Here is a 15121-nt window from a genome sequence, read left to right as displayed (position 1 = left end):
CCACATCCTGGGTTTAAGTTTGCAGATACGTTTCGGGGAGACTGAGAGACACAAGACAGAAATTGAATTGTGCAAAATGCATGAACCTACCTACACTGTTTTTCCTGAATCCTAGAGAGTCAGATCAAATGTTTAGTGAAAAAACTGTCACCATCTCACTTCCGGCTGGCACCTTGAGGCCTGAGCATGCTCGTCTTCCTTCTTAGCCAACAGGGAGATGGGACAAACATGAAAGGGAAATGCATTTGTCTTTGGAGATGGCTCTAAGGAGCCAGTGCAGCAAGAATATCTTCATTTTAGTTCAGTTTTTAATTAACGTTGTTTTTCTTTTTGCTTTTGGGCAATTGTTTTTTCTGGATTTTGACTTTACCATTCAGCCCAAAGAATCCTAACATTAGCTGTGGATTTGTCTGTCTTCACTTCCTACATAAGGCACTGATTATGCAAACATATTTAAAGTCACCCAAACTTCCAGAAGTAAAGGAGAGCCGAGTAGCTATCAGGTTCTGTTTTGAGTTGCAGTAACAAAATATGTGAGGCTGGGAAACTTTGGAAGTAAAGGGGTTTATTGGGCTCGCAGTTCTGTTGGCTGGAGTGTTCGAACACCTTGGAACCAGCATCCTGGCGAGGGCCCTCTGGCTACATCAGAACATGATGACGAAAAGAGAAACAGAAGTGGCCTCACTTTAGAATAACCTGCTCTCCCCATGGTACTCATGCATGTGGGTGGAGCTCCGGCATCAAATTACCTGAATATCACCACACGATGCACGCACGCTGCCAGACATCAAACTTCCGGCACCCAAACCTTTCAAGGACAGCCTACATCCAAACCACGGCAGCAACATGCCGAGTTTCGTGCACACATTCAGTAGGCATCTGGCCGCCGCACAGCCAAGTGCAAGGCATGGAGTTGGCTGCTTCAGTCCCCTCTTTCTTGCTCACTGTGTGGCAAAATGGTGACTTAAGTACCACACCTCAGCAGGCTAACCTAGTGGCAGATTCACAGAAGGTAACTGGAAGATGACCAGCCACAGGGGTGGGCTAATGTGGCTGTTGATTCCGCAAGTGTAGCTCTGTATTCTTAACCATCTCTCTCTCTCCCCCACCACCTCCCCCTCTCCCTCTCCCTCCTTTATTAATACAGCTGTTCTCTGCTTAGATAAAAAGGGCCAATGTATAAAAATTAGAAGTAACAAAAAAAATTTTTTTTTGAGACAGGGTCTCACTATGTAGTTGAGACTGACCTGGAACTCACTGTGTAGCCCAGGCTTGTCTCGAACTCACAGAGATCCACCTGCCTCAGCCTCACGAGTGCTGGGATTACAGGCGTGTGCCATCATGCCCAGCTTAGAACTAACAAATATTAATAGAATCAAAGAATCGAAGACAGCAAGGAGGGACTTAAGGATCCTCTAATTGTGTGCCATCACTTTACAAATGAAGAAGCTGAGATTTGGAGGTGTGTGCATGGTCATGTTCTACTTAATGGCTCAGGTGGAAGACTTATGCCCAGCTAGCCTAAGTATCTTCCTTTACTCCACTTTCCCTTCAGCAGGCACAGGAAGGCCTCAGCATCCATGAAGCCCCTGTGCTGCCAACGGAGGGGGCTGGCTCATGGTCCTGACTTCACTTACCTGCTGGCTCCTTCAGGTGCACTTGGCTGACGGGCGACAGCTTTCTCTGCAGCACCTGCCAGGAGCCTCTTGGAGTTCTCACCGCCTCGGTTACTGCACAGCTGTAGGCACCTTCATCCTCGGGGCCCGTTGAGAAGATCTTGAGGGAGAAAGCTGTGGGGCTTAACTTGGAAAACTGGAGCTGTCCTTGGCTTGCTCTGTTTTTGTAATCCTTCTTCAGATCCAGGACTCCACCAGCATCAAAGTGGGCTATTTCATTCCCACTGAGTAACCAGTCGACCTGAAGCTGTGGGTCCTGGCCACTGCCCGTCACCAGACAAACCAGCTCCAAAGGCTTCCCTTCAGCGGAAGTGCTCTCATCAGTAATTCTGACTTGCAAGTCTCTCACTGAGTAACAAAAGCAAGGCAGGTATTTAGAAAGACCACTGCATCTATCCTTTCAGCACCACAGAGTTGAGACCCCAGTAAGTATACCATGAAGATTGCATTTTATGTGACAGTTCAGTTCTGTAGGCAATGTCCCTCTCCCAAAAAAAGTTCTAGAATAAATAATGTCCATAAAGATGGGGATGGTGGTGTGTGCTTAGTGGGGGCCGGGGATTTAGCTTGGTGGTTCCACCACCTGCCTCGAAAGCACAGGGTCCCAAGTTTGATCCCTGGTAGCAGAAACAACAACAACATCAAAAATCTACTCTTGAAAGCCGAGGCAGGAGGATTACAAGTTTGCATATAGCCTGGGCAACTTAGTAAGACCCTGACCCAAAATTTTAAAAAGGAGGATGGAGGCTGGGAATATCTCAGTGAGGAAGCTCTAGGTTCAATCCCCAGCACAATACAAAAAACTATGCAAAAATATATAAGGTATGTAGTCAGATATACTTTGTATATTTTTAATTAATTTTTTGGTACATTTAAGGTATACAATATAATGACATTCATCATTGGAAATATACAACTTTACATAATCCATCTTGTTCTTATTTTTTCCCCATTTTCCTGTCCTCCCTTCAACCCCTCCATCCTTCCCTATCTACAAAGACTTTGTTTCCATTTATTCTTCTTCTCATATTAATTCCAGTCCCTCTTTTCTTCCCCCCTCCTATTTCCCCTTCTCCTTTTCTTCCTATTTCACATTATCTATTATCCCTATGCATTGCTTTATATATTAACAAAACATCGAGTTGCTGTAAGTTTTGACACCTCTCTCTCTCTCTCTCTCTCTCTCTCTCTCTCTCTCTCTCTCTCTCCCCCTCCCCTACCCTCACCCCCTCTCTCGGTGCTGGCAATTAAACCCGGGGTCTCATGTGTGTTCAGCACATGCTCTACTAGAGAAACATCCCAAGTCTTTATTTCTTACTCTCTTATTTTTGTCTTCTAATAGCCAGGGGAATTTTTCTAAGTTAAAACCACATGTGATGCGGCTTAGGACTCACTGAGTGTAACTTGGATACTTGAGGCTATCAGGACAATTTTTAAAGGAACAGAAATGAATCTTAAAAAAGACAAACAAAACTTCAGTTATCCACCACTGGATTCTGGTTTCAATAATGAATATATATGGTTTTAGCAACTCCATCCCGTTGGGTCAAAGCTTATGGAGAAAGAACAGAAACTTTGACAGGAATGCCAATAAATCATGAAGAGTGGCACCATTCCAAAATGAAAAAAGAGGTCAGGTAGAAGGAAATCTCAGTGCTGACAAGGACAAGATTGAACCCAGAGCTTTCTCACTGAGGCATTCCCAGCCCCATCCCTTTAAATTTTGGGATAGGGTCTCGCTAAGTTGCCCAGCTGGACTCAAGCTTGTAATCCTCGTGTTGCAGACTGGGGCTACTTTGAGGCCCTGCAGTCTGTGGTGAGTGGACTTTGGGTGAGACAGGCCCGCCTTTAAGTGCTGGCCCCACCTTTCCTCCACTGGTTGAGCTTTGGGAAGCATTTACCATACCTGGGGCTCAGGGTCCTCATTTACAAAGTGAGGAGTTCACTAGTTGGCTCATAGATGGTTAGGATCAAATTAAACAATGTAGAGAATGTGCTTACAAAGTGCCTGGAAAAAATGGTTACAAAACTATTTCCATGGCTGGCTCGTGTAACCCATCTAACTGTTTAACATTCTCATCCCATGTACATCCTCCTATGAACAAAGCCAAAGTGGAATGTACTTCTTCTTTGTCATGCTCCCCAGATGACAAAACCAGAATTGAGTCAGAATTTCTAGCTAAGTATTTTTGGGTCAGCAGAACATTAAAAAAATTAAAAAGATATCCCTTCAATACCCATTACTAGTGAAGCCACAAATTTCCTGAGAAGGTAATTAATTACCTGCTGGCTGGACTCTCAGAGTTGTTTGATCTGTCTGCTTTTTTGTGATGGAAATCCAGGTTTCATCAGGATCCTGAATCCATTCGGCTGCCTCACAGAACAGCTGACCTTGGTCTGAGGGCTGGAGCCTGCCTATGGACAGCCTGAAGGTAGTGACCCCAAGCTTGTCGAGCCGCACATCACCAGCTGCAAACCTCTCTGTGTATGAAGGCCCAGGGGTCAGCATAAAATCTTTGGAGAGAGAAATGATCGCAGTGGGTTGGCCACTTTCTCCTGGCTGCATCAGGTACCAGGTGACAGAGAGGTGGGTATGGTGAGCTGTGGCTTTGGATGCCTCACAGGTAAGTTCTAATGGTTCTCCTTCCTGCTTATTGACAGTCTGGCATTGCATGGTGGCAGAGAGAGTATCTGGAATAACTGGAAACAAAGGAATGGTGATTATATGCCCAGCCCATTCTTATGCAGTTAAGTGCAGATGGTGCCCTGAACCCTCATGTGCAAGACAAACCCTTTGAGTTGGGTTTCCACCAGCCATAAGTTTCCCCATTGGCAGTGGAACCAATGGCATTTGCGTACTGTCTGTGGAACCTGGCAAAGGAAACGGCTCAATGATATATGGTCTCTGGCTTTGCCTTATTAGCGCAGGCTATAGCTAATTTAGCTACTCAGACATGAGTATCGATAGGGGGAAAGCACTGGGAGCTCCCGAACCTAGACTTGGACTCTCTGTCCCTAAATCGGACTACATGGAAGTGGGCATTGCACTTCATTTTCCTGGGCCTTCTCCTTCCTCTTATGAAAATGATCTGAAATAATTGGTTATAATTTATTATTCAGAACTACTATGCAATCTTTACCAAAGTTTTCATAACCATCCTACTATGCTATCTCTCCTCACCTTCAAATGAAATAACACAGCCCAAGATTAAGTGAAAGCAATGTGTAGCTTGAATCGATGACAATTATTGAGCATGTATTCTGTGTGAGGAGCTGAGATAAACATTCTCTCTCAAGAAGCTCAGAGAGTGATGGGAGAGGTGTATCCTGAGAGCCCATTACCACGGAACGGGGTGAGTGCTAATAATAGCGCTGTCAATAGAGCATCGAGAGAAAGGAAAGCGAGGTGGGTTCCTCAGAAGAGGCTATTATCAAAGCTGGCTCCTGAGTGATATGTAGGAATTCACTAAGCTAAAAAAGTAGTGCTAGGTGTTTCAGGCAAAGGGACGTGGTGACAATTGTGCAAGGACTATGACCCTCTGCTTACAGTAAAAAGTGCTACAGAATGGTAGTCTGAAAATAATTTCCAAGCTAGTGACTTGTTACGTATAATACTAGCACCAGTTTTCTCATTAAGTTACTGTTCTGCCTCTCAGCAAGGACGCAAAGATGGTGGGAATCCTTTAAAATTTGTCTAACGCTGTGCTAATACCAACCTATGGACATCTGTGGCTGAGGCTTTGGGAAGACCGCACACTATTTAAATCTCTATAGTACATGATTGGGAAAACTGGACTGGTGGTTTTAGAGACTGTGAGATACTGACTTGTAACAAATCCCCCAACTATCCAGAGGGCCAGGCGGACTCTTTTCCCAAAGCAAACAGAACAAAGCCTGTCTCCCTGAAAAAGCTCTTATGTGACGGTGGAGACCGGCTTTTCCGTGGCTGGGCAGCGGAAGGGGCCCAACGTCTTACCAGTTAGATTAGTCTTCGCACTGTAACTTCCATAGTATTTTTCATCCGTGTTCAAGGTGTGACACTCATACTCGCCAGTATCCTTTGTCTGGAGCTTTGAGATGTGCAGAAAGACTGAGTTTCCCTGCGCTCTGTGTAGGTAGATGTCCCTGCTCTGCACACGCTGTGCATACACTGCATAAGAGAAGGCGGCATCCTTGGTGCTAATGATCTGTATTTCCCTGTCCGGGGCTGTCGGCAGGTAAACAGACCACTGGAAATGCTGCTCAGAAGGTCCCTGATGGCCAGTTACATTACAGCCGATGCTGACAGGGTAACCTTCAGCTCTATACAGCGGTCCTTTTTGAACTGTTACTTCTCTCTGGCCAGTGCTGAGCTTAGCTTGCAAACGGGAGAAAGAGAGGGGTATAAAAATAGATTAGTGCTCTGGTTCCCAATGTACCACATTATGTAGTTCCCTATATTACAATTCTGGTAAATGAGATCGCAGGTTATTAGCAATAATCAACTTAAATGTTCACCACTTTCTTTAGGCTAAGCAGCAGTAGAATGGCTCGATGTGGTAATTGTTCTTTTATAACTTTAACTTCCATAGTAATCTCTGCTCTCTTTTTAAAAAAAAAAAGTTCAGGTTCATCCATGTAATGTGGCTACATCCATAAAACATAGACTTATCTAAGCACACTTATTTTAAAGCAAATACAAGGTGTGATAATTTATTTTTTATACTGTTTTGTGAGAAAATCCTGCACATACTTCCTCCAATCTCAGTTTCCAGGGCTATTCTTATAGAAGTGGTGGCTGGAGAGACAAAGTCTATAGCTCTGCCCACAGTGCCCTGATTTTTCTGTCTGGTTAGAAATATTTGTAGTTCTTAGCCAGATCTGATGTAAGATTCTCCGAAATTAGCATCTGAGGTGGCAACAGCACTTCCTTTCTATACTGTGCAAAGTTTTGCTTTGTTTTTTCTAACTTCTAGAGAGCTGCTTTACTGAAAAGCTTCATATTGGATGACTATAAAATCCAGCAAGTTTTGGGATCAAATTTTATTTTAGTTCTTTTCTTTTTAAAACATTTTCAGCGGGGACCACTACAGAATGTATTCTATTGAAACAGATCTTAATTATTAGGTCTAATGGAAAAAACAACTAAATGATAACATTTCATGGAAAAAAATTAAATCCAGCATTTTTTCAGAAATCAAAAGGTTTGTGTTTGTTTATTTTGATTGATAGAAGAGCAAGTTCATTTTTGCCTCAGAAAGGCTAGGTCTTTCACTAGCATCCAGGGCACAGTAGACAGCGAAGACAGGGTTGAAAGACATCGGAAGGCCCAAAGGGGAGTAGTTGCTCCTCTTGTGGAGTTAACAGAATGAAGTTCTTTGGAAGAACAGAAGTCACAACAAGAAACAGGGTATCTGTTGAACTATGTGACTTCACAAGGACCAAGAGAAAGGGGGACTACACGGGAAAAACAGTCAAGGGGGAAAATGGCATTACAGAGACCCCGAAAAGGCTGAGTGTGGGAATTTTACATGAAATGAGAACAATCCTAAAGCAAATAAAGGGGCTTAGAAAGCAAAAGGGAAGCATAGAAAAAATCAGTGCTCCCTGATGCAGTCAACTAAGACCTGCATCTGTGTATGTTTAATTTCAGACTGGTAAAGGAACTGACCAATACCCCATCAGTCAACCAACCACACGCATTTCCGGTAACAAATTAAATACACTGACTTATCAACAAACCCAACTGATACATTTATATCTTAATGCTTTTATAATAAATATCTAGAAATAGGAGTTAAATCACCTTAGCAAAATGTAAACCATTGCTTACCAAACAGTTATGCTACAGAGGCAGTTTAAAACATTTTCAGCACTGCCACCTTAGAGAACTGTGAGCACTGTGCCCTTGGCTACATTTATAACCATGCTGTTTATTATAACCCCAAACAGGAGACAATCCGTATGTCCATCCATAACACAATGGATCCTGGAGAATGGCACAGTCATAAAGCAGAATATGACACAGAATTGAAAATTAATGAATTACAACTGTTTGTAACAACATGGATGACTATGTTCAATCAAAGACACAAGATGTTTATTTATTTAGGGTTTTTTTTTTAAGACAGGGTTTTGCTATGTATTCCAGGCTAGCCTCAAACTCACTATGTAAGCCAGGCCAGCCTCGAGCTCACAGCAATCTCCCTGCCTCAGCCTCCTGAGTGCTGAGATTGCAAGTGTGAGCCACTACACACAGCTCAAGACACTTTTGAATCCTTTTGAGGATTTGCAGAAATAATTCTATTATTTCTAAAGTAAAAACACATTATGTTGCTTAGTGATGCATTAAAAAGCCAGGAAGTTGTCATCAGTCAGGAAAGTGATTGTGTCATACTCTGCTGGGGCCTCACATTCGACTGCGGTGGGAATGATTGTGTACTTCTAGGGTCCTAGAATGTTCTGTTTCTTCACCTTGGTAGCGACTGCTCAGGTTTTAGTTTTTTCTTACGTGTAAACTGCATATTTACATTTTATTGGCCTTTTCTTGTATGTTACATTTCACAGTAACTTTTTTAAAATATGGTTTTTGAGGCACCACTAACCTGTTTATATCGGGGCACATTTCTTTCTATAAATGTTATTTGCAGTGGTGAGGCAACATTTCTTCAACATTTTCTATCACATTTCAGTGAGAAGAGTACCACATTTGAGAGCATTTTATTGGGGAAATTAGCACTTCACTTTCTACTGTTTATTTGCACCAACTCAAATATTTATTCAACCACTTAATTGTATTTCAGATGTTGCAGAGCCTGAGATAAGAAGATGAGTTTGGAATAGGCCCTTCTTCCAGATTTTATAATCTAGTCAAGTAGGGGGCAGTCATCTCTCTATGAGAAAGATACAAAATGCTTTGAGGGATTTGATAAAAGCAAAAATTACTGTTTGAGAGATGGCAGTGGCAGTGGACTTAGGAAAACTGGAAAGATTGACGGTTTTTTTTTTCAGGTAAGGAAGACTTAGTGACAAGATTGAGGAGGAATCAAAAGACTCATTCAGAAAATAGGGAGTAAACCAGATGTGGGAAATACTGCATGATGATTAAAAGGAAGGCATAAGACTGGCTAGGCATTTTGGTTCATGAAGGACTTGAGTTTGATGTTTAAAAGTTCGGACTTTACTCGTTAGGCAATAGCAATCCACTGAAAATGCATGAAAGGTGTTAGGAAAACTAGCCTGATGCTTTGTGGGGGATGATGGAAGTCAGAAGCCGACATCAAGTAACTACAATAGCCTGTGACAAAGGTGAGGAAGGTGTAGGGAGGGGAACAAAGGGGCTCTAAGAGCTGAAATCTAGAGGGTTTTGGTGTTTTGGAGGCTTGGGAGTCGTAGGGGTGAACAGAGCAATAGCAGTTAGGAAGAGATCAAGGACACCCAGGTTTTGTAAGATTGGGAGATAATTGTACTCCACAGAAATCAGAATAACAGGAAGAATTGCTGTTGTTGTACGTTCAAGGGTGAGGAAGGAGGCGATGTATTTAATTTTGAAAATACAAAATTTGAGTACCAAGGCATAAGCATGGACAGCCAGCAAACTTTTGGAAATTGTATTTAAGTGTGTGCATTTTACTTTAAAGTTTGTTCAATCCTTTGGAAATATTTGTAATCTAATATTTTCCAAAGCTGTGATATTCCCATATTTAGTAATGTCAAATCTCATAAGTGGTTGAGTCAGATTTGAACCTAGACTTGCACATTCCAAACCCATGGCTGTGTCCATCATTTCTCACTGCTTCCTGAAAATGCCTGTTTGTACCCAAGGAGAATTTTGAGCTCTAGCTGTGGATTTGGTTAGTTACCGGTAAGTATTTGGAAATGTTAAAGAATAAAGGGAAGAGGTTAAAGGAAGATTACTAGAGAGAGTACCTCTATTTAGATGGGATGAAGACTAAAACCTAGAGAAGGAATAGTTAGGGAGGTGGAGGGGAGCCGGGCGTGGTGGTGCATGCCTGTAACTCCAGCACTTGGGAGGCTGAGGCAGGAGGATCACTGTGAGTTTGAGACCAGCCTGGGCTACATAGTGAGTTCAAGGTCAGTGTCAACTACATAGTGAGACCCTGTCTCAAAAAAAAAAAAAAAGAATATTCCAGGGGAAAGGGCTTTCAGCACTGCCAAAGGCTGCTGGAGGGCAGGGGACTCCACAGGCCAATGAGAGCGCTGTAGTTGGATGCTCTGTAAAAGAGATGTCGACAGAACAGAACAAGAAGCTTTCAAGGGTAAGAAGAGACAGCGGGAAGGATCCACTACTTCAAAAATGTTCAAAGAGCAGGGAAAGAGAAGAGAAAAAAAAAAGAATATTCCAGGGGAAAGGGCTTTCAGCACTGCCAAAGGCTGCTGGAGGGCAGGGGACTCCACAGGCCAATGAGAGCGCTGTAGTTGGATGCTCTGTAAAAGAGATGTCGACAGAACAGAACAAGAAGCTTTCAAGGGTAAGAAGAGACAGCGGGAAGGATCCACTACTTCAAAAATGTTCAAAGAGCAGGGAAAGAGAAGAGTAGGATGGCAGCTAGACAGCGTACCTGGGTGGTGAGAGTGGTGATGGAGGGGATGCGGTGAGATCCCTCGCATGTTTCTAGGCAGAGGGAGCAGTGGGGAGGGAGAGAGAGGTGGGTGAAGCCAGAGAAGATGAGAAGCAGAGAAGGCCCGTTAGAGGCAGATGGTCAGTACATGGTCTGAGGGCTTGTGTTCCCCCAAAACCCATACGTTGGAACTTAAACTCCAGGTAGATGGTATTAAGAAGTGGGTCTTTGAGAAGTGATTAGGTCAGGGGGCCTCTGACCTTGTAAATGGGATTGGCATCCTTACAGGAGACTTTGAGAGCTAGCTTGTCCCTTTCACCAAGTGAGGACTTCTCTAGGAAGTTCCGTCTATGAGGAAGGGCCCCTCACCAGACACCAAGTCTGTGAATGTTTCAGTCTTGTACTTCCAAGCCTCCAGAACAGTGAGAGACACATTCCTGCTGCTTCTGAGCCACTTAGCTTATGATATTTTTGTTACTGCAATCGGAACACGCTGAAATATGCTACCTTCTCAGGAAAGTGAGAGAACTATTGTGAAGGTGTCATAGGTATTTTTGAGGTGAACAGAAATAACAGAGATCAATTCAAGTGCCTCTGCACTGGAGTCATAAAGTGAAACATCTTATAAATATTCTCTCTGTGGGTTGTTTCAGGGATGTCTTCTTTCCTCCTGAAGAGCAAAATACCTCAGAGGACTGACTCATTGTTTCATTGTTAATGGACGAAGGATTTGGACCTTTTTGCACAGTAGCTCTTATTCTTGTCTGATCAGTACACAACTTAGTACTGCCATACTAGCATAGGAGCCTTGCTCCTGAAACAATTAATATTCCCGGGGGTATTTGCACTCTTAAGCAAAACAAAACACCAGGAGCTGGATGCGGGAAGGACCAAATATCGGAGCCCAACCCATGCAACCTAGTAACTTGATGAAGTGAGACTTTGTCTCAAAATCAAAAATCAAAAGGGGAGCTGGGGATGTAGCTCCGTGTAAAGGCCCCAGATTCAGTCCACAATACTGAAAAAAAAAATTTTTACCAGATGGAATTGTCAAAATTACAGTTTCAGTATTATCTGAATGAAAATTCTTAGGTAGGACCTTTTAAATGGCTGACATTCAACCATTTTTGATATGAAAAAAAACCCAGTAATTTCAAATAGTTGTTTTTCATACAAAACCTACCTAGAGAATAGCCAACATACCAAGCAATGTCTCTTTCTTTATACCCTATAAGCCTGTAGCTGAGATAGCTTCCATCCATAAGTAAGTGAACTCTTTTTTGGTCTTTGTTTTTCACATGAGTACAATGTCAGTAAGAAAAATACCTGCCCAGGGCCCTCTATGTTAACTGGCCTTTATTCATAGAGTAGGTACTCAAGGTGAAAATCGAGCAGGCAAAGACAATTTAGGGAGAGTGTAATATTGATTATGCCCAGAGCAGGCTGTGAAGAGTTAACTGCAGAACTGACTTGTTTTTAGAAGCAAGTCCAGCCGAAGCCTATGTGTCGAGTTCAGAGTAACTCACACCACAATTCTGTGCCTACACCAAAACCTTCTTGCTAGAAGGTCAGTGTTCTAATTACAACCATATATTTTTTCTATTCTGTTCCTAAGAATGCTTTGTCTTTTCCTTTACAAGCCTTGCTTACATTAGTTTCCATAGAAACTGCACTACTACACATTTTCTCACGTAGTCCTGCCATTGCATGTAGCCTGCCTTTACCCCAACTGATTACCAATAAAAATAAGTGGCTTGGACAGGCCAGCACTTTTTGCTAAAGCAGCATTAGACATCCTGGTACTCCACTTTCTATTTTGTCTTAGTTCTGTCTTTGAGTCTTTTTCTCAGGCTTGTGTGGTACACTGAGCAGGAGACTGGAGCCTATTGCAGTGGTTTCCAATAACATTCCAGTAGACAACAGCTAATCCTAATGCTCATTTACCCATTAACTTCATCTAGTACCATATTCTGACCTCTTATTCAGTCTTTATACCTACTGGAAAAAAATACATAGATTAGAAGGGTTAATTAAAGGTTACCTCAGTGGTAGAGTGCATGAGCTAGGTCCTGGGAGTGTAAACTCCAGCAATAACAACGACAACAAAGTATATATTTGCTAAACAATGTAATAGATACATTTACCATCATTTAATTCATTTCCTTTGTTTTTCCTACATTTGTAATGACAAGTAGCAGGCTTCCAAAACTTTTTTAAGTTACTTCCTGATTTATCTATTCTTCACATAAAAACTTTGGCTCTATACAAAATTAGTGCTTGGAATGAGTCAGAGCTAGAAGAAATAAATATATAACTTAGGTAATTGTTGAAGAGTGTTAAGGAAAAGCTTCCAGTTTTTCCTATTAAGTTTTGGTTGCTACTTTCTTCCCCCAGGACCTTCTGCATTGCTTACCAAAGTAACAAACAAACAAAGAAACAAAAATGAACCAACCACAAAAAAGCCAGAGAGAGCATTTGTGATTCTCTGAATTATTGCACAATGTAAATGCAGTTCCCCCTTATCCATAAGGCACATGCACTTTTCAAATACACAAAGCAGAGACTCCTAGTTGGACAACTGAACAGGAAAAAGCAAAATACACCAGCCCCTGGAGCGCCTCACAGGACACCTGCCTGCCTGCCCACCAACACTGGCCATGCCCATCTGGCAGGTCTCATTACTCAGCAAGGGATCCTAGTGAAGTTCCCTACAGGCTGTTTCTCTCCCCACAAGGCCCAGACCTCATCCTTACCAACATGTCCCTTGAGTTAAAGATCCCAGGTCAACTTCATCAGTGTTTATTCAGCAGCCCCTTTGTACTGAGTGCTATGCTTTTAATGTTTCAGCCACAGCCCTGGATGCTCTGATTATAGCTGCATTCAGTTCCCCCATCATCGCAGCCACCCAGGTCCCTGCACTAATTCTACCCAACGTTCTTAATCTGAATCCACAAATAGAATTAAAGGGCCCATAAACTGTGGTGAACAGAAACCTATGCAGCTTTGGCTGGGTGTGGTGGCACACACCTGTAATCCCAGCACTTGGGAGGCTGAGGTAGGAGGATTGCTGTGAGTTTGAGACCAGCCTGAGCTACATAGTGAGTTCCAGGTCAGTCTCACTACATAGTGAGATCCTGTTTTTTTTTAAAAAAAGAAACCTATGCAGCTTTATTTTCCTTAATCTCTGCTGGAAATTTAGTATTTTCTTCAGCTGGGAATTAGACAGTGAATCACATATTTTCACATCACATAGCCATTGTTGCAGCTGTGTTAAAATATTATTCATACTCATCACTTCATTGATGTTTGGTGGCTAAAAAATCCACCACTGGATCTTGTTATATAATACATAAAGAATCAAATAAATCACTACATCATAACTTATTAAAATTTTTCATAGCTACTTCAGCATGACTAATCTCCTCTACAACCCTATGCATTTAAAAATGATTCTGGGCTGGGGATTTAGCTCAGTGGTGCTGCTGGCCACCTTGCAAGCACAAGGACCCGAGTTCAATCCCTTGTACAAAAAAAAAAAAAAAAAGAAAGGAATAAAAATGATTCTGAGGGTAGATGTGGTAGAGTACTTGCCTAAGCATGCACAGCATGGGAACTGAAGTTGTGCTCCCAGCACCACCAAAAACGAAACAAAACACAAATTTGAGAGGGGTCCATACAGCATCACCAGATGCTAAGGGGAATTATAATGCAAAAAAAAGAACCAGGTAGCTATTCTGTCCAGTCTGGAACTATTTCATTCCCCGCCTAATTCCTCTGATTCTTCCCTCTACCTCCAAATTTCCACTTCCAGCGCCTTGTTCCAGCATGTTATAAATGTCCCTCCATCGGGTAAGTCAAGCAAGTGATCATCCTGCTCCTTTCTTGGACTCTCAGTAGTTAGTGCCCACATTACTCACAGGCAGAGTACAGAAACTTCTTCTAGCTAAGTGCTCTCCTAACCTTTTCTTCTACCCAGCCACATCCCCAGGCATATGTGCCCAGTCAAACACTATTCTCAGGCAAACCTCAAGGTCTCCTCTCAGTCTGGGAAGCAGAGCATCTCACATACTCTCCGGACAGATGGCCTAAGAAGAAGAGGTAAAGGCAGGGCCATGCAAAAGTGAAAGATTTGGCAATGCAGACAAATATAAAACACAGGGGAATCGGGTACCTGGGACTCAGCCAAGCACTACACTTCCCAGGAACTCAAGGTTGCCCAAGAAAGCCAAGAACTGCCATCAATAAATCAAAAATTATTGCCAACCACAGAAGTATGTGGCACATTGTTTCTGGAAAGACCAAATCGTGCTGCTCAGTCGCCCAGCAGCCTCGCACTGACTAGCTCCTATGACGATAAAGACACACAGAAGTATGAAACTTACTCAGAAGGAGAGAGAAAGATGCCACAAATAGGGCATGTGCCATTTGGACCAGTACGGACCTTTCCCGGAAGCGTCACCGAAGTTGTTCAGAAACTGAGTGACAGATGTGCTCTCACTGCAAGGGTAAAGAGGAAGAAACAGTGTGGTTTTCAGCCCACTGAGAAACACAGATGACATGCAAAAAGCAAGGCTGGTTACATTATATTGTTCTCTGCTAATCCTCAAATTGAGCTGTGAAAAAAACTTAGTTACCTTTATGGTTAAGTAAACATACACAGATAAAAATAAGATGGGACTCATCCTGGCTAAATATGTATTGCTTGGCAATAATGGGAGAATAAACTAAGTAAGTAAAAAGGCAATGGGAAATGTTCTCTTTTTGGCCCCTGTCTTTCTCCTCCTGTCTTGAGAGAAGAAGAAACAAGCAAAGGCTCCTGGAAAATATGAACTTGGGGTCGCATGAGGTGTGAAGATGACAGGCTGTAGAATCAGCCTGTCTGGT

The 15121-nt window shown here is 42.6% G+C and overlaps 1 protein-coding gene across 1 annotated transcript in view; it reads right to left on the bottom strand.

Annotated features, from left to right (window-relative positions):
* Positions 1-14691, bottom strand: part of Cd101 (CD101 molecule) — a 33606-nt gene extending 18915 nt beyond the window's left edge. The window contains exons 1-4 of the mRNA XM_010631195.3: positions 14620-14691; positions 5653-6033; positions 3960-4376; positions 1638-2024 (exon numbers count right to left, since the gene is read on the bottom strand). Coding sequence (XP_010629497.1) covers positions 1638-2024; positions 3960-4376; positions 5653-6033; positions 14620-14662 — 1228 coding nt within the window. The 5' untranslated portion in view covers positions 14663-14691. The remainder of the gene's footprint in view (positions 1-1637; positions 2025-3959; positions 4377-5652; positions 6034-14619) is intronic.
* Between the last annotated feature and the right edge of the window lie 430 nt (positions 14692-15121).

This window comes from Fukomys damarensis, unplaced genomic scaffold, assembly GCF_012274545.1.
Source record: "Fukomys damarensis isolate Sample0158 unplaced genomic scaffold, DMR_v1.0_HiC HiC_scaffold_33, whole genome shotgun sequence".
Taxonomy (NCBI): Eukaryota; Metazoa; Chordata; class Mammalia; order Rodentia; family Bathyergidae; genus Fukomys; species Fukomys damarensis.
Note: the sequence above shows the minus strand (reverse complement) of the source record. Positions and strands in the feature narration are given on the sequence as shown.